This window comes from Elephantulus edwardii, unplaced genomic scaffold (assembly GCF_000299155.1).
Source record: "Elephantulus edwardii isolate Elephantulus edwardi_28Jun2011 unplaced genomic scaffold, EleEdw1.0 scaffold00256, whole genome shotgun sequence".
Lineage (NCBI taxonomy): Eukaryota > Metazoa > Chordata > Mammalia > Macroscelidea > Macroscelididae > Elephantulus > Elephantulus edwardii.
The window spans coordinates 3,125,166-3,147,993 of NW_006400006.1; the positions used below are offsets into that span (position 1 = coordinate 3,125,166).

The 22,828-nt window shown below is 39.1% G+C and overlaps 1 protein-coding gene across 4 annotated transcripts in view; it reads right to left on the minus strand.

The window, feature by feature from the left end:
- The window catches only part of GRIK1 (glutamate receptor, ionotropic, kainate 1), a 775,818-nt gene extending 761,383 nt beyond the window's left edge, over positions 1 to 14,435 (minus strand). For 3 of the 4 annotated variants that reach the window (XM_006899415.1, XM_006899414.1, XM_006899416.1), the window contains exon 1: positions 14,189 to 14,306. In XM_006899415.1, coding sequence (XP_006899477.1) covers positions 14,189 to 14,306 — 118 coding nt within the window. Of the gene's footprint in view, positions 1 to 14,188 lie in introns of all 4 variants that reach the window. The other variant, XM_006899417.1, reaches the window with a different exon arrangement.
- Positions 14,436 to 22,828: the final 8,393 nt, after the last annotated feature.

A 22,828-nucleotide genomic window follows, 5' to 3' on the forward strand; every position in this document is an offset into this window, starting at 1 on the left:
CATACTTTGGACATGTTGTAAGGAGAGACAGGTCTTTGGAGAGGGACATCATGCTGGGCGGAGTGGAGGGACAGCGCAGGAGGGGAAGACCCTTTATGAGGTGGATTGATTCAGTGACTGGGGTAATCGGGATGGGTGTGTCAGAGACAATGAGATTGGCACAGGATAGAGCAGGGTTTAGGGCTATTGTACATAGGGTCGCTATGAGTCGCAAACGACTCGACCTCACATAACAACAACAACAACAATCTATAGTGAACAATTTCTAATGCCTTTCACCTTATAAAGTTTGAAAGGTAATGTGAAATTATTCACAACTAATGAGTAAGTTGTTGCTGTTGATTGCCTTCGAGTTGAGCATGACTCATAGCAACCCTATGAACAAAAGGCCTGAAGCCTTTCTATAACTATCGTTGCTTCTCCAAGTTCATAGTTTCCAGAGGCACATGGTTTAGGAAGTGGATGCCACTCCTGCTTTCAAACCTGTCTTAAACTGGGGGCTCCACCAAACACTGTCCATCATGGGCATCTGTTATGCTATATGACACCCCAATGGCACAAGGTTCAATATCACAGCAACCCCATGTTATTTCAGAACAACATATTGACAGAGTGATGTACCACTTAGAAGAATGTTCCTCAAAAATATAATAACAAGCTACTTTTAAATACAAAGGCCCTTCACGAGGTATTGTTGACGCTGATCAAGAAGTTTAATAAAAAAAAACAAAAAAACAAAAAAACAAAAAACCAACCAATATGTTGCTGTTGTTGTTGTTATGAGCCAAGTCGCCTGTGACCCATAATGACCCTGTATACAGCAAATTTGAACCCTGCCCTGCTGTAAGCCAGTCTCACTAATTCTGACACACCAACTCCTATTGTCCTAGTTACATATCAATCCATCTCATTCAGAGTCTTCCTCTCCTGCACTGCCCCTGCACCCTTCTTAGCATGACGTTTTTCTCCAAGGACCAGTCCTTCCTGGCAGGTGCCCAAAGTGTGTGAGACAGAGCTTCAAAATCCTAGCCTCCAAGGAGAAAGAAACTTGGTGATTAGTGGGAGACTATAAATTGGCTATCTTCCTGCAGAGCTGCTACTAGGTGCAAATGACAGAGCACAAGTTTGCCGCATAGTTCCTTATGAGTTCTCCTATCTATCTTGTATAGCTTATTTTCATAGTTAATGTGATATAAAATAACCAATACTGCTATGTCATCATGAGTTAGCATTCATCTTTTTTCAGGTTACTTATTTATGTACAATGTCCTTTTTAGGGACACCACATTGAATTTATGTGTAATGTTTCCTTCAGTCTCCTGGACTGTGACATTTCTCCTATTTTCTTTGGGATCATGACAATGTTGAAGAAGAGTGTTAGGTACCTTGTAGAATGACCCTCTATTGGAATATATTTGATGTGCAGTAATTCTATTGATATTACAAACTTCTAGGAAGAAGATCATAGGGGTAATGTGCCACTTTTGTTACATAATATCAAAAGCTCATTTTATCAATATGATACATTATTGTTGATGCTGAGTTTGAGGGAGTTTTTTTGTTGTTTGGGAAATTTGTGTCTTCTCATTCATGCATCTGGCTGGAGTTTTTTGGGGGGGTGTGTTGGGGTTTTTTTCTTTCTTTCTATCTTGTCTCTATCAGTATGTATTTACTAACTTTCATGCTACTTTTTTTATGCTATTAATTTTTTTCCACTTTGGCCATTGTTGTTGTTGTGGAGTACTATGTTGAGAACCCACCCTTAGCTGACTTTCCAGTGGGATTTTAGAGGCAGCAAATCACACAAGAGAAGATTGCCCATCTTTCTCCTATGGAACAGCGAGTTGATTCAAACCATATACCTTTGTGTTTGCAGTATTGTTCCTTACCACTAAGCCACCAGGGAACAGGGGACTCTTTCAACTGGCTCCTGTGTCCTTTTGCCATCAATGTGGAAACTTCTTGTTATTAGTTTCTTCTTATTGAATACTTCCTTATTTTTTATTACTGAAAGATGCTTCAGGCCTACCTTTCTAAGTCCTAGAATCAGTCATTTCTCCAAGGGCTCTAGGCAAGTTCTTATTGCTAAGATACATAATGTTTTTATTTTCCTCCAAGAACAGTGCATTATGTGTTCTGTTGCTAATCAAAGCATTGGCAATTCAAATCCACCAGTTATTCTGTGAGAAAAAGATGGACAGTCTTTTGTAAAGATTCATAACCTGGGCAATCCCAAAGAGGGACATTATGACTTGGAACAGATTTGACAGCACTGGGTTAAGTAGGTTGATATACTTGTTAACAAAGCAAAGAAAAATATGTATGTATGCTAAGCCATACATGGGTTGAGTTTTAATCTATTATTAAGGATGCTTTGAGTAGAATATTAAATGATCCAAGAAGCATTAAAAGAAGATGGAGTATACAGAGTCACTGTACCAGAAGGAATTGGTTGACACAAAAGAATTTCATAGGTTACTATGAGCAAGAGCCTGTGGTGATTAAGGAGGAAGTTCAAGTTGCTCTGAAAGAATTGGCAAAAACAAGGCTCCAGGAGTTGATAGAATACCAATTAACATATTTCAACAAACAGATGCTGCTCTGGATGTGCTCACTAAGTTGTGACAAGAAATCTGGAAGATCTGGCCAACTGACTAGAAGAGATTGATGTTTGTTATCATTCAAAAGAAAGATGATCCAACAGTCAGGAAATTATAGAAAAATATCATTATTATCACATGCAAGCAAGATTCTGGTGAAAATTATCCAAAAACGACTGGAGCAATATGTCAACAGAGAACTGTCGGATGTGCAGGCTGGGTTTAGAAGAGGTCATGGTACTAGGGATATTATGTTAGATATTATGCTAATATTAGATGGATCTGGACAGAAAACAGAGAGTGCCAGAGGAATGTCTATCTGTGCTTCACTGACTATGCAAAGGCTTTTGATTGTGTGGATCACAACGAGCTGTGGCTGACTCTGAGAAGAATGGGAATCTTAGAACATTTGATTGTGCTGATGCAAAACCTATACTTCGACAAAGGGGCAAGAGCAGAACAGAGCAAGGAGCATGGTTCAAAATTGGGAAGGTGGTCTGCCAGGAATACATCTTGTCTCCATACCTTTTCAATATGTATGCAGAACAGATCATACAGGATACTGAGCTGTATGAGGAGGAACGTGACATCAGGTTTGGTGGAATATTCATCAACAACCTGTGTTATACAGATGACACAACCCTGCATGCTGAAACTGAGGAGAACCGGAAGCGCTTGCTGCAGAAGGTCAAGGACCACAGCCTTCAATACAGATTGAAGCTCAACATCAAGAAAACAAAGATTCTCACCACTGGGCCAATTGGCAGCATCAGGATGGATGGTGAAGAGATGGAGATAGTTAACAGTTTTAGTTTACTTGCTTCCACAGTCAACACTCTTGGTACCACCAGCCAGGAAATCAAGAAATAAATTGTGTTGGGAAAGTCAGCTGTGAGGGACTTCTCCAGAGTACTGAAGAGCAACGACATCAGGCTGGAGACTAAGGTGTGCCTAATCTGGGCTATAATCTTCGCAATTGTGTGCTATGCATCAGAGAGCTGGACATTGACTAGGAATGACAGAAAGAGAATTGATGCCTTTGAACTGTGGTGCAGGAGAAGAATGTTGAATATACCATGCATTGCTAGGAGAACACACAGATTTGCCCTGGAGAGGGTGAAGCCGGAATGCTCCTTGGAGTCAAAGATTCTGAAGCTTCATCTGACATACTTTGGGCAGGTTGCAAGGAGGGATTCAGGCATGATGCAAGGAGGGACCAGTTCTTGAAGAGGGACATCATGTTTGGGAAATCAGATGAGGAAGACCCTTGATGAGATAGATTGATTTAGTGATTGGGGTAGTGGGAGTAGGTGTGTCAGAGGCAATGAGGTTGGCACAGGATAGAGCAGGGTTTAGGGCTCTTGTACATAGGGTCGCTATAAGTTGCAAGCGACTCGATGGTACATAACAACCACAACATGTAAACTAGGTATTTTGACTTAATACTATTAGTACCATTTAGGCTTACTAAATAGGGTCACTATGAGTCGGAAACGACTCGACGGCACATAACAACAACAACAACAACAAATGTAACAAATAATAATAATAATACAACACATGTTACAATATCTTTCTTTTGCATTTTAACGGAATGCATTGATTGTAATGAACTGCCAGTCTCCAAACTGATAAATTATGACAATAACAGTAAGTATTAGTCATCAGGATATCTATTATGTTTTTGTTGTTATGTGTCATCAAGTAGCCTGCAACTCATAGCAACCTTATGTACAGCAGCTCTGAACCCTGCTCTGTCCTGAGCCAACCTTACTGTCTGACACACCTGTCCCCATTACTCTAGTCATAGAGTCAATCCATCTAATCCAAGGTCTTCCTCTCCTGTGCTATCTTTCCACTATCCCAAGCATAATGTCCCTTTCCAAGTACTGGTCTTTCCTTGCCACATGCCCAAACTATGTCATATGAAACTTGAGAATCCTTGTGTCCAAGAAGCAGCCTGGTTTCATCCTCTCCAAGATGAACCTGTTTGTTCTCTTAGCAGTCCATGTTATGTATATTCAACCTTGTTCTCCAGCAACACAGCTCAAAATCATACAATATAAAAAAAGTTTGTATTACTAAACTTCTTTCAAAATGTTACTCAGCAGCAGTAGTAAAGACTTTTGATACTCTTTCCTGTCTTATTTAATTCTGTATTTTTTCCTAGTCATGTTAGCATTATATTTTTAATTAACAAATGATGCAATATGAGATAGCCTATCAATTGTATTTAGTCAACTAGTACCTACTAGAATATCAAAGGAGTTAGAGTGTTTAAACAAAATGCAATCAAACTATTGGATGGTGAATTTGGGAGATTGATTTGTGGTCAATAGTTTACTTTTCAATTACTCAATAACTTTGCTTCCTAGTCAAGTTTGTAATCTCATCTGGGATTTTGTATATATGCTTATAAGACATTTTGTAAAAAAGGTTTTAAAGAAAATTTCAGGTTTTTTCAACCAAAGTGAAAAGAGAATGAAATATTGTGCTAACAGCATGAAACACTTATTCTAAATATTTCAAAAAAATAAAGGAAGAAATTAATAAAACCTATGAAATTAGAATGCATTCCTTATCATTTTATTGTACAATACTTTTAAAATTTGTCACTGAAAAAATATAATATGTATTTAAAATTAAAACTAAAAAATATTAATCTTTAAATATAGATAGATCTTGAAATTACTACAAATTTTATTCCCATAAAATATTATAATCTGAAAGAGAGTTTCTAAAGATCAAATCTTTGTGTGCATCAAAAAACTTCAACAGAGTAAAAAGGAAGCCCAGAGACTAGGAAAATAATATTTCTGATAAAAGACTTGTAACTAAAATTTATACAATACTCCAGCAAATCAACAAGAAAAAAAGACAGATAACGCAGCCTCAAAATGGGCAGAAGAGGCGAGTAGAAGCTTCACCAAAGAACGTCTAGTAGTCAGCAAACACATGAAAAAAAAGCTCAGGGTTGCACAGTTTGGTGAGTAGAAGGAGGAGGTGAAGGAAATGGGAAGGATTCCGCGGAAACCTGAAAAGACTGGGTAATGATGGGCAAGGTCTAATGGTGATTGATTTATAAATCATTTAATGCATGGGAATGATTGTATGAAGCACAATATGAATGAAGAATAATTTGAAACATAATGTATTCAAACTTTGTGAACAAACCAACATAAAATGAAAAAAAATATCACTAGCTATTAGATAAATTCAAATCAAAACAACAATAAGATGTAATCTCACCCCAGCAAAAACAGCAGAGTTCAACATGGCAGCAGCAACAAATATTGGTGAGGATGCAAAGAGATCAAAACATTTATACACTGTTGGTGAAAATGTAAAATTACAACAAATTAGATTTCTTTTTCTAAAAAAATTATTTTATTAATTTTAATGAACATTTACAGAGATTTTGGATTTCCATTCATTCATTGTTGCATTTTTCTCCCTGCCCATTCCTCCTCCCCTGTTTCCTCTTCTCTTTGAAAAGTAAAAGAAAAATTCCTTTGTTGGTATACAATCCCTTCCCACCCCAGTGCAACCTTCCACTATGCAACCTTCATTCTGGACTCTTGTCATAACCATAATACCCAATCATATATAGCTTTTAAACTGTTCTTATATACAGTCCTTCAAATATGTCTCATAATTTATTCTAAGTGAATGAATTCACTTGCTAATTATAATAAGCAACTCTCATACTTGGTGGGCTGGCTAGTCCATTATCAAGGACAGAGGTGCCTTTATCATGGTTGACCACATGCCATGAATTTACATTTGATAGCATATTTCACCCCGGCAACACACCCACAAATTTATTAGCTGAAGATCAGAAAAAATTAAATAATATTTTTCAAGGTCAGAGGATTAGAGAAATGCAATTAGAAGTGTGACTCTCCTGCCTGGCATCCTTCTTCTAGTCTAAATTTCTAATGGAAACAAAACACTAATTCTTTTTTTCAGATTATATAGATGCTTATCAACGCAATTACAAACGTGGATTCAAAGACTACTGGAACTCACCTCCATTATCCCCACTTATTTACATCAATTCTCCCTTAAAACCAACTGATTCAGTGCACAATACAATTGAAAACTATTTATTTGTTGGGTTTATGTATGGAGGTTTCCTCTTCTGAATCAATCTTCCTTGAGGCCTTTTAGAGGAGAAATGATGAAGATTTTCAACTTTTTAAAAAATTTTCTAATAATTTGAACTATTGGGAGCACTGATAGCCTCTTGCTGAGAAGTTGTGCTGTAATCCTAAAGGAACGCAATTAACATCCACCAGCATTTCATGACAGAAGCCTGGACAATTTCCTCTCTGTGATTTACTGCCTCTGAAAAACCTGTTGTAAGGTCAGCTGTAGGTTGGTTCTAACTCGATAGCACACAACAACAATTCAAATATATTACAATACAAATCACACTAACAAAACAATCAAAATGCATGGATAACTAAGAGTTATATTTCTATTATATTTGCTTTCTGTTTAGTAAATACAGCTAATGTATGTATACTCTCATAGACATTTTAGCAGGAATTTAAATGCAAGAAGTTTGAAACTTGAAGTTAGGATAACGAGCTTCAATTTGTGCCATTTAATTTCTTTGGTTGGGATTTGAACTTCAACAAAATTCTAAGAGATAGTCTCATTGAAAATTGTATCAGTAATGTAGAAAAGGAGCTACAGTTCAGTTCTACCTGCTGTTAACGTTCTCGTTGAGTGCCATCAAATTTAATGATTCCATGACAAGAGTTGAACTGATCTGAAAATTTTTGGTTTGTTTTTCACTGTAATCTTTCTCTCTCTCTCTCTGGTGTTGTTGTTTTTACATCTTCTTGTGCTTCGGGTAAAAGTTTAGAAAGCCAACTGGTTTTCCATTCAGTCCATTATATAACTTTTGTTTCCACATTTTAAGAGTATTCTTCCCATTTCCTCATTATAATTATTTTTCCTTCTATTTTACCTCTTGCTGCCTTCTGAGTCTACTTGCTGGGAAAGTAATGTCTTTTTTTTTGTGATTAGTTGTTCTGTGTGAGTAACTATTTGTTATTCATCTTGTAAGCTTGCCTATTGTTTGCCCTTGAATTGTGGTGTTGGTAAATAATATTGAATTGAAGCTCAACATCAAGAGAACAAAGATTCTCACCACTGGGATAATTGGCAGCATCATGATAGACAGTGAAGAGACACAGATTGTTAACAGCTTTAGTTTGCTTGGATCCAGAATCAACATTCTTGGTTCTAGCAGCCAAGAAATCAAAAGACAAATTGCACTGGGAACTCTGCTGTTAGGGACCTCTCCAGAGTACTAAAGAGCAATCATGTCAGTCTGGAGACTAAAGCACTCCTGATCCAAGCCATAGTCTTTGTAATTACTTGCTAGACATCAGAAAGCTGGCCAATGACCAGGGATGATAGGAGAATTGATGCCTTTGAGCTGTGGTGCTGGATAAGAGTATTGACTATAACATGGACTGCCAGGAGAACAAACATGTTCATCCTAGAGAAGATGAAACCAGACTACTCCTTAGAGGGAAGGATTCTGAGGCTTTGTCTGACATACTTTGGGCATATTGCAAGGAGAGACCAGTCCTTGGAGAGGGATGTCACACTTGGAAGAGTGGAGGGACAGCACAAGAAAGAAAGATCCTCGATGAGATGGATTGATTCTGTTACTGGGGTAATGAAGGTAGGTGTGTCAGAGACAATAAGATTGGCACAGGATAGAACAAGTTTCAGTGTATTGTACATAGGGTCACTATGAGTCACAAGCTACTCAGTGGCACATAGCAACAACAAAATATCATGGAATGTGGAAAAACAAAGCCAAACAGATATGTTTTGAAAGAAGTGCAGCCTTTCAATTTCTTGGAAACAAGAATGGTAAAATTTCATCTTGTATACTTTCAGTATGTTATCAGGAGATGTCTCTGAAAAAAGATAGCATGCTTGGAAAAGTAGGGGCTTGCCTAAAGAAAGACCCTCAAGGACATGTACTTACGAAATGACTGCAACAGTGGTCTGAAGTAAAAAAGTGTTAACATTATATCTGTAAAATCAATATTAACAAAAATTTTGAATTACGCATAAAAAATCATAAGGCACAAAATCTGCTCAAGGTTGACCCCATGTGTATCAGAGTAGAACTGTGCTCTATAACATTTTCAATGGCTGATGTTTCAGAAGTAAACTAACAGATTTTCTTCCAATGAGCCTCTAAATTATCAGTCTTTTGGTTAACAGCAAATGCCTAACTATTTGCAACACTCTGAACTTGATGCTAGCTAGCATTAGGCATGTACCCTATCTTCTTTTCTTCCACATACTATTTCCCCCAGACCGGTCAAAAGTAAGTTGATGTTCACAGTTAATATTGAGATCATCATGCTTGCCTTGGCTCGGCTATCTCTCAGAGTGAATTCACCTCAGGCTAAACAGATCATTCTGAAAACAAAACAGAACCACACACACACACACACACACACACACACACACACACACACACACCACTCTCCTTTGAGTTTCTAATGCAGGTTGGTACCTTGAGCCTGCTCTGCTCTGACCCAAACCCACCTCATACTGCTTATTCAACTGATATAATAAATTAAAAGCAGGGCATTCATGGAAGCTCTCCAGTAATAATATTTTCATTTTATTTTTTAGAAATATCATCATTGAGTTCTGGTAGAAAAGCTTCCGTCATAACCTAAATTATGAATCACTAGAAGTTTCAAAAGGAAAGATATTTTCATTTTTTCTGTTCATTGTTATGTTATGTACCTAACTGTGCGTCTGATGCATGTATCCTAAGGAATTAAGTACCCAATAAATATCCACTGAAAAAAACAGAAGAGGGGCTCTGATGGCAAAGTCCATAGTGAGTTGCACTGTTGATGTTGTCCAGTACAACTCATAGCAACCCTATGAACAAAAGATCTGAACCCTGTTCCATTCTGTGCCATCCTCACACCTTCTGACACACAAGAGCCCATTGTAGCAGTCACCATGTCATTCCACCTGGCTGAGGGCCATCATCTTCGTTGACCCTCCATCCTTAATAGCATCATGTTACACTAATAACTCAAAATTAGAACTTCACTGGTGGTTTGAATCACCAACAGCTCTGAAGAAGAAAGATAAGCTCCCCTGTGGCATACAGCCTCTGAAAACTTGCTGAATGATGCGATATTAGGTCGAATACAATGATGAAGAGGTTTTTGAAATGAACATGATTAAATAATTTAGCAATAAAAAATGAGTCATGGGATTGTGCACCTTCAAACAAATATATAAAAACTACTTGGAACTTAGGAAATCCTTGGAATTAAAATATTCATTGACTGACACTTGATTCAACCTGATGGTTTGCACAAAACACAGTTTTACCTTTTTAATGTAAAAAAAACCCCACCCATTTAAACAATTACACTTTAATAACTTTATATGTTGTTTGTACATAATCTTAAATTCATAACTTGATTGCAACAACATACGTGCACACACACACACACACACACACACTTACACCAGTTATCATCAAGTCAATTCTGATACAACTCGGGGCATGTGTTGCATAGTAGAATACATGTGTTACATGGCTATGATCTCCTTTTGGAAGCAGATAACATCTTTAGTTTCCGTGGGCCCCATTCACCACTTATGGATTCCTAAGAGTTATGTAGCTGAAATATTAGTGGTTTGTTTGCAAAATTTAGTTGACTTGATCCTCCTCTCTGAAACAGGAAGAGCAGATATAGTTACTGCTGCTTCAAAGAGAGCTCATGTTTGAATTCAGCAATGTTGAATGTTTTGTATAAATACACTATATCAGCTATTAAGGCTCTATTCTGAACGGAGACATCAATAAGACAGTAATGATAATAAAGTACCAATATACCAAGGCACTTCTCAGGAGATATTCTCCAACTCTATTGCCTGTACCATTTTCAATGTTGCTAAGAGCTTTGCAAGATTTTTAACTTCATTTTTCCGGTTCAGAAAACCAAGACTTGAGGTGGCTTATGAAACTTTTCTTGAAACACATATCTAGAAAGTCATAGAGACTGAATCTGTCTGATAGAAAATCAGGTGTTCAAACCTGTCATTCACCACTTAAAGTAAATGCTGTTTCTTCTTATTACCGCACCTATGAGTGTCTGTGCAGAAGATGATGCATGCAAGGATATGATGAGAATTAATATGACAAAATCCCATATGCATCTGGAACTACCCCCCCAATCTGTCCCAAAGATGGTAAGTCACCATCTACTCAAATCACTCAAACCTTCTTCAAACTATCAGTCGACTGGCCATGTGAGTAGGATATGTGACTGTTAAGCTCAATATAAGAGAGAGAGAGAACCAGTTATTGGCATACACTGTTGTATAAAGACAGTCAAGATGATCTCAGCAGTCCCCAATTTCTAGAATGTAGTAGGAAAGTGTAAGACACCTTCACACTCTTGAGAGCTTGTTTGGAGGTTCTAGCAGGGGAGTGCAGCTACTCATATACCCTTGACCGAAGGACGGTCTTCCTTCTATCGGGGATGGTCGTCCTCCTCAACCGAGTGTGCAGCTTCGGGAGGGAAGAAGGGGACACCCGCCTAGCCAGCCAGATCAGCCGAATCAACCCTGGCGATCAATGGGGTGACAGATGTCGCAGCCAGATCGCCTTCACATCCACCTCCACATTCTTGAACATACCGCTGTGTCTCTAAGAGTCTCTGTATAGTACAATGGTTAATGTATTCGGTGTTAATAAGAGATGTCTTGTCAGAAATACTTAGCTCTTAACTTCCAAAGGAACAGACACTGAAAACCCTGAGGAGCACAGTTCTGCTCTGACACACATGGGGCTGACATGAGTCAAGGTCAGCTTGATGACAAATAACTGGTGTGTCTCCAAACTGTGTTATCCACTTCCCAAAAGAGATTCACAATATGGGCCAGAGACATTTATATGTGCTTATTCAATATTATCTCCAATAGTATGCATAATTTTTTATCTCATACTTATATCTTTTATTCACTTTTCTCCATAGTCAAAGTTTAAACAGACATTCTTGTAAGAACATCAGTACAGTAATTAGTTCATTCAAGCATTTGAGTGCCTTCTCTATGAAAACACAGTATTAAGTGCTTAGTATTTGTTCTGTGTTTTACTTGGAACCATGTAAGAAACACGTTTTGTTGGTTGCTTACTTGATGATTGTATAGTTGGTAGGAAAAGGAATACAATTCAATTTTCTATCCTTACAGACAAATACACATGTACATTTTTTATCTGCACATGAAATTCAATATTCTTCCCTTACACACAGATACACAGTAACACTAAATTATTTTTACACACACACACACACACACACACACACACACACACACAACACACACACACTCATTTAATCTCCAATTCCTTTGATACTTTGTATACAATGTCAGAATTGAATGATACAAGAAACTAGTAAGACTTATTTCCTGTGAACTATGACTGGTTTCCATGGCACTGGATTGTCTATTTAAAAATAATCATAGTTTCTTAGGTATATACAGAAGGTCAGTGATCAGCCAATGTCCCACACAGGTCACTCAGGGCCAGAAGGAGTAAAACATTTGCACTGTACCAAAACAGCACCTACCCATGCAATTTTAATTTTGAGCATGTTGTCTCCCATTTGCAAAAAAAGAAATCTCATTATCTTGTCGCTGTATTTCAATGTCAGTGAATCATGTTGATGTTTTTTTCACTTTGACAAATATTTCCAATTTTTTTTTAAAGTGAGCAGGGCAACTTGGAGCTTGAACAAAAAATACTTAAATATAGAACAAATACATGCTAAAAGGTTTCTTTACCTTCTCTTGAGTATCTTAAGGTTTGTGAAACTTGCAGAAGAATGATGTTACATTAAGTTTGTTGTAGAGAGAGAAGGGGGTGGGGTGGAAGATGTTGATTGGCAGAACCATATCTAGTTTCTAAATTTGTCTCTTTCAAAATGTATAAAATGTAAGCAAAACCTTAATTAATAAATATTGGAATTTCTAATAGAAGTTCATAATTTATTTTGCATTATTCACAGACTTTTTTTATAAAAGTATGTTCATTTGATTACATCAAAAAACTAGGATGTGAAGACTAGACTGTATTGAAAGGTGAAGGAATTTTTTTTTGTTAAGAGCATTATTTTTTCTTTTAAAAAAGAATATTTTAAAACCCTTTTAAACAAACAATCCAGATTATCTGTAAATAGACATGGATTAGCCAGTAAAATACATATCATCACCATCCACAGTCTAGTAAAACAGATATATAGTGAAAGTTAGTGTAATCTTTTCTTAAAAATCTGAACATTTTTAAATTTGGTGTGTAGAGGGATAGAACTAGGATATGCGCCTTTGGAAAGGGGTCCATCTTGAATGAGAATAAACTCAACCTGACCAGTTTTGGTGGACAAATCTAAGTCAGAACTTCAACACCTTGCACGTTGTTAGTTCCTAGAAGTCCAGAGCTTCTCTCTTGCTGCTGATGTAGTCTGTTTCACCTGTGGCTCCCTATGGCTGAGTTCTCCAAGAGGTACAATTGTTTGGAAAGATGGGCAGAGACCAATCAACAGGAAAACAACAGCAATGAAAGCTAAGTTTAGCTACCAGAGTTTACTTTGAAGTGGAGACCATTAAGGAAAGAATAAATCCTTGTCACCCAAGACAGTCCCCACATTGTTCAATGTCCTCATAGAGAAAATCTTGGGTTCTGGGTGCTGTATATTTAGGTACATGAACTCAAGAGCAAAAGTGCCCCCTTCTCCGCTTGCTATTTTACTCTTTTACAGAAGCCCTCAGATTTCCAGAAATTAATCTCTCAATCTCTTTTCATCTCCCCTAGAAAGAAGCCCCAAATCCCCTAGGAGATCTGGAGCCTGGAGTGGGGACTGAGCCAGAGAGATTGAAGAACAAGTGAAAAACTGAGATGCCTGCTAATAGAACCGAATAACACACTTCCCCAGCCTTTACACCTTCATATTCAGAGTCTGCTCCTCTTCTGGGTGATGCGCGGGACTTTGGAGACTCCATGTGGAAGAACCCTACTTAGCCATGGAAACTTGGAGGCTAGGGGTTGTGAGGCACAAGAATAATCCATTAGCCCTAGCGGTGTCCACACGAGGTATACTTGCAAGTTACACGGCTCGGGTTGCCATAACCAGGGTAGCAAATCCATGCTGCTAGATGGCCATTCAGGCTGCTGGTAGAAAGCATCTCCGTGCCCTCAGCAAACTGGCTGTAACTGAACATGACCCTACGTTCAGTCAGCCTTACCAGCTTGGCAGAGTCTGCATGCTCGCACCCTTCCCCTGTTAACTCCTCCAACCCCGGACAATAACACCTCCCAGAGAAGCCTTGTGCGGTGAAGGGGCCATCCCTTTCCAGGAGCTTCCCTAGCGCACTGACGTCCACTACCCCAGCTCCCATCTCCTTGCTGGCGAGCGCTACCTCACCCCCTCGCGCTCTCTCTGCTAACAGGGAGCGATCAAGTCCTTGGAGCTGCCAGCCTCCGGCGCTCCAGGGGACTACTTACTCACCGATTCTGAGTACTTGCGGGGCGCTCTTGGGGAGGATGTAGCACAGGAAATAGAGGAGTGTCCAGCTGGTGTCCCTGGTCCAGAGCCCAGGCTGGGCGAGGAGTGTGCCGCGCTCCATCTTCCTGGCTTCTTAATTCATGCCAAGGCACAGCAGCGGCCACCAGTCTGCGAGATGCACCCCTCTCGGGCCAGGTCCCAGCTTCATTCTCCCTGGGATACTCTGCTCTGGGTCTATGCTCTGCACGCTCTTCTCTCGGCAGGACCACGGGAGCGTGGGAACGCGAGCTGGTTAGAGGCGCTACCTCACAGCTGCTCCTGCTTGCTGCTAGCCCATCACCGTTCTTCCTCCATGGGCTGCAGACCGCGGACAGTTAGGGCGCTCCTGCTCCCAGAACCCAGGCACCCGCAGGAGAAAGTTGCTGCTCTAATTTGCAAGACTGTCTCCCTCATTCGTCCTCTGGTCAAATGCAAAAAATAGGAGGGTAAGTGGAGGGTGCAGGGAGAGAAAAGGGGGTAAGAAGGGACTACCAGGAAAAAGAGAGTGTACCAGTGGACTTGGTGCTGGAGCTCTGAGCAGCAGGATGAGCTCCAGCAGGTTAGCTGGGATCGGAGCCACGCTCTGGCTTCTCTCAATCCTTGCCTCCCTCCTCCCCTTGTAGGCCCCACCCTTTATTCCCTGCCTGCCCCAGCACGGCGGGTCTGGACATACTCATTCACACAAGCACATGCATGCACATCCTCCCTGTCCCTCAACTTTGTGCAAAGGAAAGTCCATTGAGTGTTGTTGCATCCTGATGAGAAACCAACGTCACCTATTGATCCCAGCAGAGGCAGCCACTCATGTATGTGGTGAGTGGCAGAGGGCCTCCTTGGTCATGCTTCTGCACACCTGTTTGGGGGTTTTCGAGATTCTCAGCTATGACTTGTGGAGGATAGACTTCCTGGACGCCAGTATTTAAGAGAAAAATCCTAGCTTAACTGTGACAAGAATGAAGGAAAAGAAGAGAAGCGGAGAATAGGGAATCGTCAGTACTCTGAAATGAGTGCGGCATCTTTTTTATTCAAACGGCAGATAATTTCTTGTAAATTGCTTCCATTTGTACGTGCAGGGCTGGAAAAGAGCAGCTCCAGCGTCCCAGTGCTGCAACTTCCCTTGGTTTCTTTTGACTGTCATGTTTAAACTCCAGGAAGATAGGCTATTTTTGCAATGTAGGTTTGGAGACTATTTCTCTGTAGAAGGATAAGGACACTTCCCTGGGGAAATCATTAGGATTTGACCATTTTGGGTTTAATTTCCTCAGCACTTTGGGATGTTCTACATAAGTTTTGCTAGTTCTGTGTTAACATCTGACAAGAGTTTCATTTTGAAGTATGAATTTCAGGGAGCTAACCTAAACTGAATAAGTTCCTGGGGTGCATTAAGAATGGGAAACAATTCCAAAATAAACTTAATATTTCTTAAAATGCTACATTCTTTTATTCATCCATTTAACAAATAGTTACATAGTACCTTGTGTATGGTGCAAGACATTGTATTTTCCACTGGGGATTCCATGGAGAAAGGAGTATTACCCACCCTCTGAAGTGTGTTAAAACCAAATGCTTTTGGCTAGTCATTTCATGCCTTCAATAGCATAATACTTCTGGGACCCATATTTTGGGGTAAACTCTGACAAAACCAAAGACAAGAGACGAATTGACAGGAATTCAAGAATAAATCTTAGTCATACAAGAACTGAGGAAATCAGTAAACATTAGTGTCAACTACTGGTGCTCTTCAGAAATTTGAAGAATTCTTATGGTTAAAGGAGATGATTCTTATTTGATGTTTGCTTACAATGTGGAGAGAATATTGAGTGGAAGTTGTACAAAAGTAAATTTCGCCTCATTTAAAGCACCAGTTAATGCAAAAAGGTATAAACAATATCATGGCCTTCATTAGTTTATTCTTTCATTTGTTCATTCAATGTATAATTATTGATTGTGTGTCGGTAATTGTGTCAAGACCTAGAGACACAGTAGAAATATATTTACTGCATTGTAGACCACTGGAGAAGTCTGGTGGTATAGAGCATAGGGAGCTGTACTGCCAACCCAAAAGCTCAGCTTCTCTGGCAGTATGAATCCACCAGAGGCTCTGCAGGAGAAAGATGAGCAATTTTCTGTGCATTTTCACAGCCTTGGAAGCCAAATGAAGGGTCAGCTCTGAGTTGATACTGACTCATTGCCAATACAAGTGAGTGAGAGAGATGATAAAACTCACAGCCATTAATGGAAGTGTGGAGAGTTTTATAGATCTATTCTAATGTGGAATGAGTCCTGTCTCCATATCTTTTCAACTATATGCAGAACAGGTTATCTGGGAGGCTGAGCTCTAGGAGAAGTGTGGCATCAGGATTGGAGGAAGATTCATCAACAATCTACATTATGCAGATGACACAACCCTGCTTGCTGATACTGAGGAGAACCTAAAACGCTTACTGCAGAAGGTCAAGGACTGTTGTCTTCAATACGGATTGAAGTTCAATATCAAGAAAACAAAGCTTCTCACCACTGGGCCATTTGCAGGATCAAGATGGATGGTGAAGAGATTGAGACTGTTAGCAGCTTTAGTTTGTTTGGTTCCACAGTCAACACTCTTGGCACCAGCAGCCAGGCAATTTGAAGGCGTATTGCGATGGGAAAGTCTGCTTTTAGGGACTTCTATCCAAAGTACTGAAGAGCAATAGTGTCAGTCTGGAGACTAAGGTGCACCTGATCCAGGGCATGGTCTTTGCAATCACTTGCTATTTGTGTTAGAGAGCCTGACAATGACTGGGGATGATGGAAAGAGAATCAATACCTTTGAGCTGTGGTGCTGGAGAAGAGTATTGAATATACCATGCATGGACTGCTAGGAGAACAAACAGGTTCCTCCTGGGGAGGGGGAAACCAGCTGATCCTTGGAGTCAAGGATTCTGAAGCTTCGTCTGACATACTTTGGACATATTGCAAGGAGGGAATAATCCTTGGAGAAGGACATCATGCTTTGGAGGATGGAGGGACAGCTCAGGAGAGGAAAATCTTCTGTGAGGTGGATTGTTTCAGTGACTGGGGTAATTAGGGTGGGTGTGTTGGAGACAGTGCGATTGGCACAGGATAGAGCAGGGTTTAAGGCTGTTGTACATAGGGCCACTATGGGTCTCAGGCCACTCGACGCACTTACAACAACAACAACAATATTCTACTGCAGTTTATTGGTGCTATTTAGTCCCACACTTCACAGTGACCTTGTGAACAGCAAATCTGCATCTTGCTTTATCCTACACCATCCTCACAAACTCCATCATGCTCAATCCCATTATGGAAGTCACTGTGTCAGTCCATTTCATCAAGAGTCTTTCTCTTCCTTACTGATGTTTCCCAGCAATCTATCTTTACAAGACACAGTTTCTGCTGAGAATATGTCCAAAGTGAGTGAGAGGAAGTTTTACCACCAGTGTCTAAGAAACGCTGTGGATGTACTTTCTTCAAAACATATTTTTAAGAATAAAGGAAGTTTTGCTATATATGGTGTCCCTAGATACTCTATTATTAAGCTAAATATTGAAAGTTCAAGTCCAATTTAAAGGATTTTCTAAAAATCACTGAAAAATCAGCCATTGAAAGCCCTATGAAGCATAGATTTACCCTGACCATCAACTAACTTTTGAGTAGATTCAATAGAAACTGGTAACCTCGATAACTTGTTCAGAAAGCTCTTAAAAATATTTGTTATAAATCCTACTTTCTATGCCTGTGCTTATAATCCCACTTGAAAATGGATATCTTTGTTTATGTAAATGGAAAAGGATTGCATTCTTAGATTGTTCACTCACTCTTTTCATTTAAATGACGAACAATAAAATTCAAAAATCTACATTTCTAGAAAAATAATCTGCACCTTCAGAGTCACATCAATATAGATACTACAGAGCATGGATATCCTTAAATGAGTTTTTCATAGCAAATTTTTGTACTTTTTTGGTATGTTGGGCAACTATTTTATTCTTTTTATTTTATATTAGTTTACATATACAATTATACACTGTATTTCACACTTTCCTTCATTCCCGCTGTGCTTCATACAATCATTGGGAAAGAATTCATGTAGAGTGTACCTTGAAGCAATCTCTTTTGTGCTATGAAACATAATAAACATAAGGTAGCAAGTCAAGATAGAGGAAGAGAGATACCATGCCATGTAAATAGCATCCGGTAGAAGAAATCCCAAATGACAAGAACATTTCTGCACAGAAAACAGAAAGCAGCTGACAAATTCCAGATTCAAACTTCTGACCTCCTAAACTGTGAAAAAAAAAATTGTTAAAGCCACCTACTTGTGATATTTCTGCTGTAATAGCACTGAAACAGAAAGCATTGTTTATTTTTAAGTTGTCAGCAAGTATTAATCAAAGAGATAATAGTTATGGTCTGTTAGAATTTTCAGAACCTTAACATTTTTAGTACAGATGAAATGAGTGTGTGTGTGTGTGCGTGTGTGTGTGTGTGTGTGGTGTACCACGGAGTCAGAAGTGACCCACAGCTGACCCTCTGGTGGGTTTTCAGAGGCAGTTAATTGCAAGGGAGGAGATTGCTCATCCTTCTCCCACATATAATCTCTGGTGGCCAACTGGGTGAGGAGTTGCACTGCCAATCCACTGGGCAGAGGTTCAATTCCACCAGCTCCATGGAAAGAAGATGAGCACTTTCTACCCATGAGATTTACAACATCTGAAAACCCAACAGCTGTGAGTCAATTCCTACTCAACAGTAGATAACAAGACATTGTTGCTGTTGAGTCAGTACTAACCCCTAGTTGACCTTCCAGCAGGATTTCAGAGGCAGTTAATCCCGTGAAAAGAGATTTCCCATTTTTCTCCAGTGTGTCTCTGGCTTACCTGTGTAACTTCCTACCACTAAACTGTCAGAGTTGATTATATATGTAAGATTCTTTTTTAAAAAATCAAATTTATTATTAATTTCAGTAAAAATTTACACAGAGACTTTGGATTTCCATTCACTCATTGTTGCACATTTCTCCCCTCCAACCCTCCCTCCCCCCCTCCCCCAGAAAACTACCCTCTTGGAAAACTAAAAGACAAATTCTTTCATTGTTTTACAAACCCTCCCCCAGATCTACTCCACCATGTGGCCTTCATTCTAGACTCCTGTCATGACAGAAATACCTAATCACATATCCCTTTTAAAAGAGCTTTCTCCCTCACCTGTCTCAATGCAGTATACATTATTGAACCCATCTTTCTCAGTCTCTCCCCAAACTCAAGATCAGTCCTATTTTACAACAGTGACACCATGAAGTATTTGTCCTTTGGTGACTGAGATACTTCACTCAGTTTAATGTCCTCCAGAATCACCCATTTTGAATAATATTGTATGCGTTCCTTGTTTTTCAATGCAGTGTAGTATTCCATTGTGTGACTATACCACAGCTTCTCTATCCATTTGTTTGTTGATGGGCACCTGAGTTGTTTCCAATTCCTTGCTATTGTGAACAAAGCTGCAATAAACATGAGTGTGTATATGTTTTCATTTTTTAATTTTTATATGATTTTTATAGCTAGTTTGATAATACAATGCCTAGAGTTAGGGTAGCATTTGAACAAACTTTTTGAACTCTGTCTTTATTCCACTCTAGCTTTGTGTTATTGTGTGAGGTACCACAGAATAAATGACCACTCATAACAAGTCTATGAATAACAAACCCTACCCTGTGCCATTTCTCCTTTGTGCTTAAAGCCCATTGTTGCAGTCACTGCATTAATTTATCTTATTGCGAGTCTTCCTTTCTTTTGAGGGGCCTCCTCTTTTCCAAGCATAATGTCTATTTGGGAATGTTGGAGAGGAAGGAAAGGCCTCTGGCAAAGACAGATTGCCTAAACTCTAGGTAAGTGCAAGCCTCCCAACAACCTTTAATACGGGGCAGAGAAATCTCCCCTGTGTTTGGCCATAGGGCTTGAGAAAGCTCACCACCTTGGAAGACAGCTGCTGCATCTGTTGAGCTGGGCGTAGTCCACAAGAGGGTGAGGTTCTCCTGACCAATCTGCATGTCCTATGTCTGCAAACCCATTCTATCTGGTCTTCCTGTTTACCTGCTTGTGTGTAAGTGTGCTGCAGCCCCCAATACAATAGAGCTGGATTGATTCTCTGATCCTCTCTGGGAGTGGTGTGTCTTCATTGTGCTTACCCCCATCAGGGTGTTGCTGTTGGTTGTCGGTGAATGGACAGCGACAAATGTCTTTCCCGAGGACTGGTGCCTCTTGACAATATGCTCAAACTTTGTGAGACAAAGTTTCACTATCCTTGCTTTTAAGAAGCACATTGGTTGCACAACCTCTAAAGCAGATTTGTTTGTTCTTTTGGGAGCTCCACAGTGTATTTAATACTCTTTGATAAGGTCACAGTTAAAAATTATTAATTCTTTTCCAGTTTTCTTTATACATTGTACCACTTTCATGTACATTTAAAACAAATGAAAATAACATGGCTTTAGCCAAGTAATCTTAGTATTTAAATACATGTCCTTGATATGTAGCACATTAAAGAGGTCCTTGACCACAGCTTGCAAGATGTCTTTTGATTTCTTGGCTACTGAAACCATGGATATTGATTGTAGATCCAAGCAAAATTAAGTAACTCACAACTTCAATCTTTTCTCCATCTATTAGGATATAACCTCTTGGTCCAACTGTGAGATTTTGCTTTTTTTCTTGTTATTGAAATTATATTCATAGTAAACACTGAAGATCTTCTTCAATAAATGTTGTAAATCTTCTTCATTTGACTTTGTGTAAGCAAGGATGTGGTCTTGTGGAGCTTTGTAGCCTTGATTCAAAGACATTATCTCAAATAATAGAACTTGAAGGCAATTTTTATCTAGAGCTCTCTCCTTTCCAGGCAGATGTGAATTTATAATTTTCCAATAGGTGATATCATATGATAATTTTTGAAATGCAATTGAGTGGAAGTTGCATACACCTTTTCCAAGTTGCAGTACAGAGGAAGCCATGTGTGACCGACCCTCCAGTGCCTTCTTCCTTTGTCAGAGTAACCCTGACAGCTCCATTTTCTAGACTTCAAGATCAAAGCAGCTCTGTCATGTTTTAGAAGAAATTTCTTTGGTCATCTACCAGACTAATTCCAACTTTTTTGTGTGCAACAAGTCATTTTGTGTATTAATCCACAAAAGTATGAGATTTGCTTCTTATCATAGCAGAATGACTCTATTCTGACTGAAACATTCTCTAAAACTTAAGGTCTTTATCTATAAAAGGAGAACAATAATTGTACAATAGGGTCATTGAATTATTATATAGCAAAGGAGCACTGGTAAGCCCTATAGAACTGCATTGCTAATCCAAAAAAGTGATTTGTCTCTGGCAGTTTGGACCACCAGCAACTTTGTGGCAGAAAGATGCACTATCTCCTTCTGTGCAATTTACAGCCTCTGAAATCCCACTAAAGGCTCAACTCTGAGTCAGTTCTGTCTTGACAGCAGTGAGTGAGTGGCTGAATTACATAGCAAGTATTCTCCAAGGTCCTTGTTCTTAAAAACTAAAGTTGCCAAGTAGAATTAGGACTATGTGTGTGTTTGCTGCTATTGTCTCTTTATTTATCTTTCTTGGCTTAATCTTTACAACTGTAGATTGCTAGAATGAAGTAGATTTCCAGAATGTTCTTCTATGTGGATCTTGCATGGGTTTAAACAGTTTAGGCTAATATTATTGTTGTTGTTAGGTGTCATTGAGTCTGAGTCAACTATGATTCATAGTGACCCTATAAACAACATATCTGAACTTTGTAAATCCTGTGTCATAATTAACACATCTGATGTGCTCGAGTCCATTGGTACAGTCTCTATGTCCCTTCATCTGATTGAGAATTTTTATCTCTTTTTCTGATCTTCTGCCTTTCCCACCACAACATTTTTTTGAAGGACTGGTTCCTCCTTATCTCCCTAAAGCATGTGAGGGGAAGTTTTACTGCCCTTGGCTCTTAGGAGCACCTTGTTTGAATTTCCTCCAAAACAGACTTATTTATTATTTTTTGGCAGTCTTTGGATATTTAGTACTCTCTCCAACACCACAATTCAAAGGTATTGATTCTTCTAACACCCTATTTATTGTTTAAGCTCTATGTGCATAGGAAACAACTGAAAATACCATCATTTGGATCAGGCACACTTTAGTCTTTAAACTTTTAAATTGACATCTTTGCTCTTCAGCATTTTGAGAAATCCTTGCCACCAGATTATCCCAATGCAATATGTCTTTTTTTATTTTTTGGCTGTTGTTACCATGGGTGTTGACTGTGAATTCGAGTTAAGGGAAAATCACTGAAAATTTTAATCTTATCTCCGTCTATAACAATACTATCTGTGGTCCAGTGGTGAGAACTTGTGTTTTCTTGAAATGTAATCCATATGAAGACTGTCATTTTTTTTGTCTTCTGCAGCAAGTGTTTCAAATTTTCTTCACTTTAAGCGAACAAGTTTCTGTCATCTGCATAACACATAGCAATATTAGGTCAGTGGTCAAGTTTAAATATTTTATGCTATCAGGATTGGAGTCTCGGAGAAGTGCTCTTTTATTATTATTATTA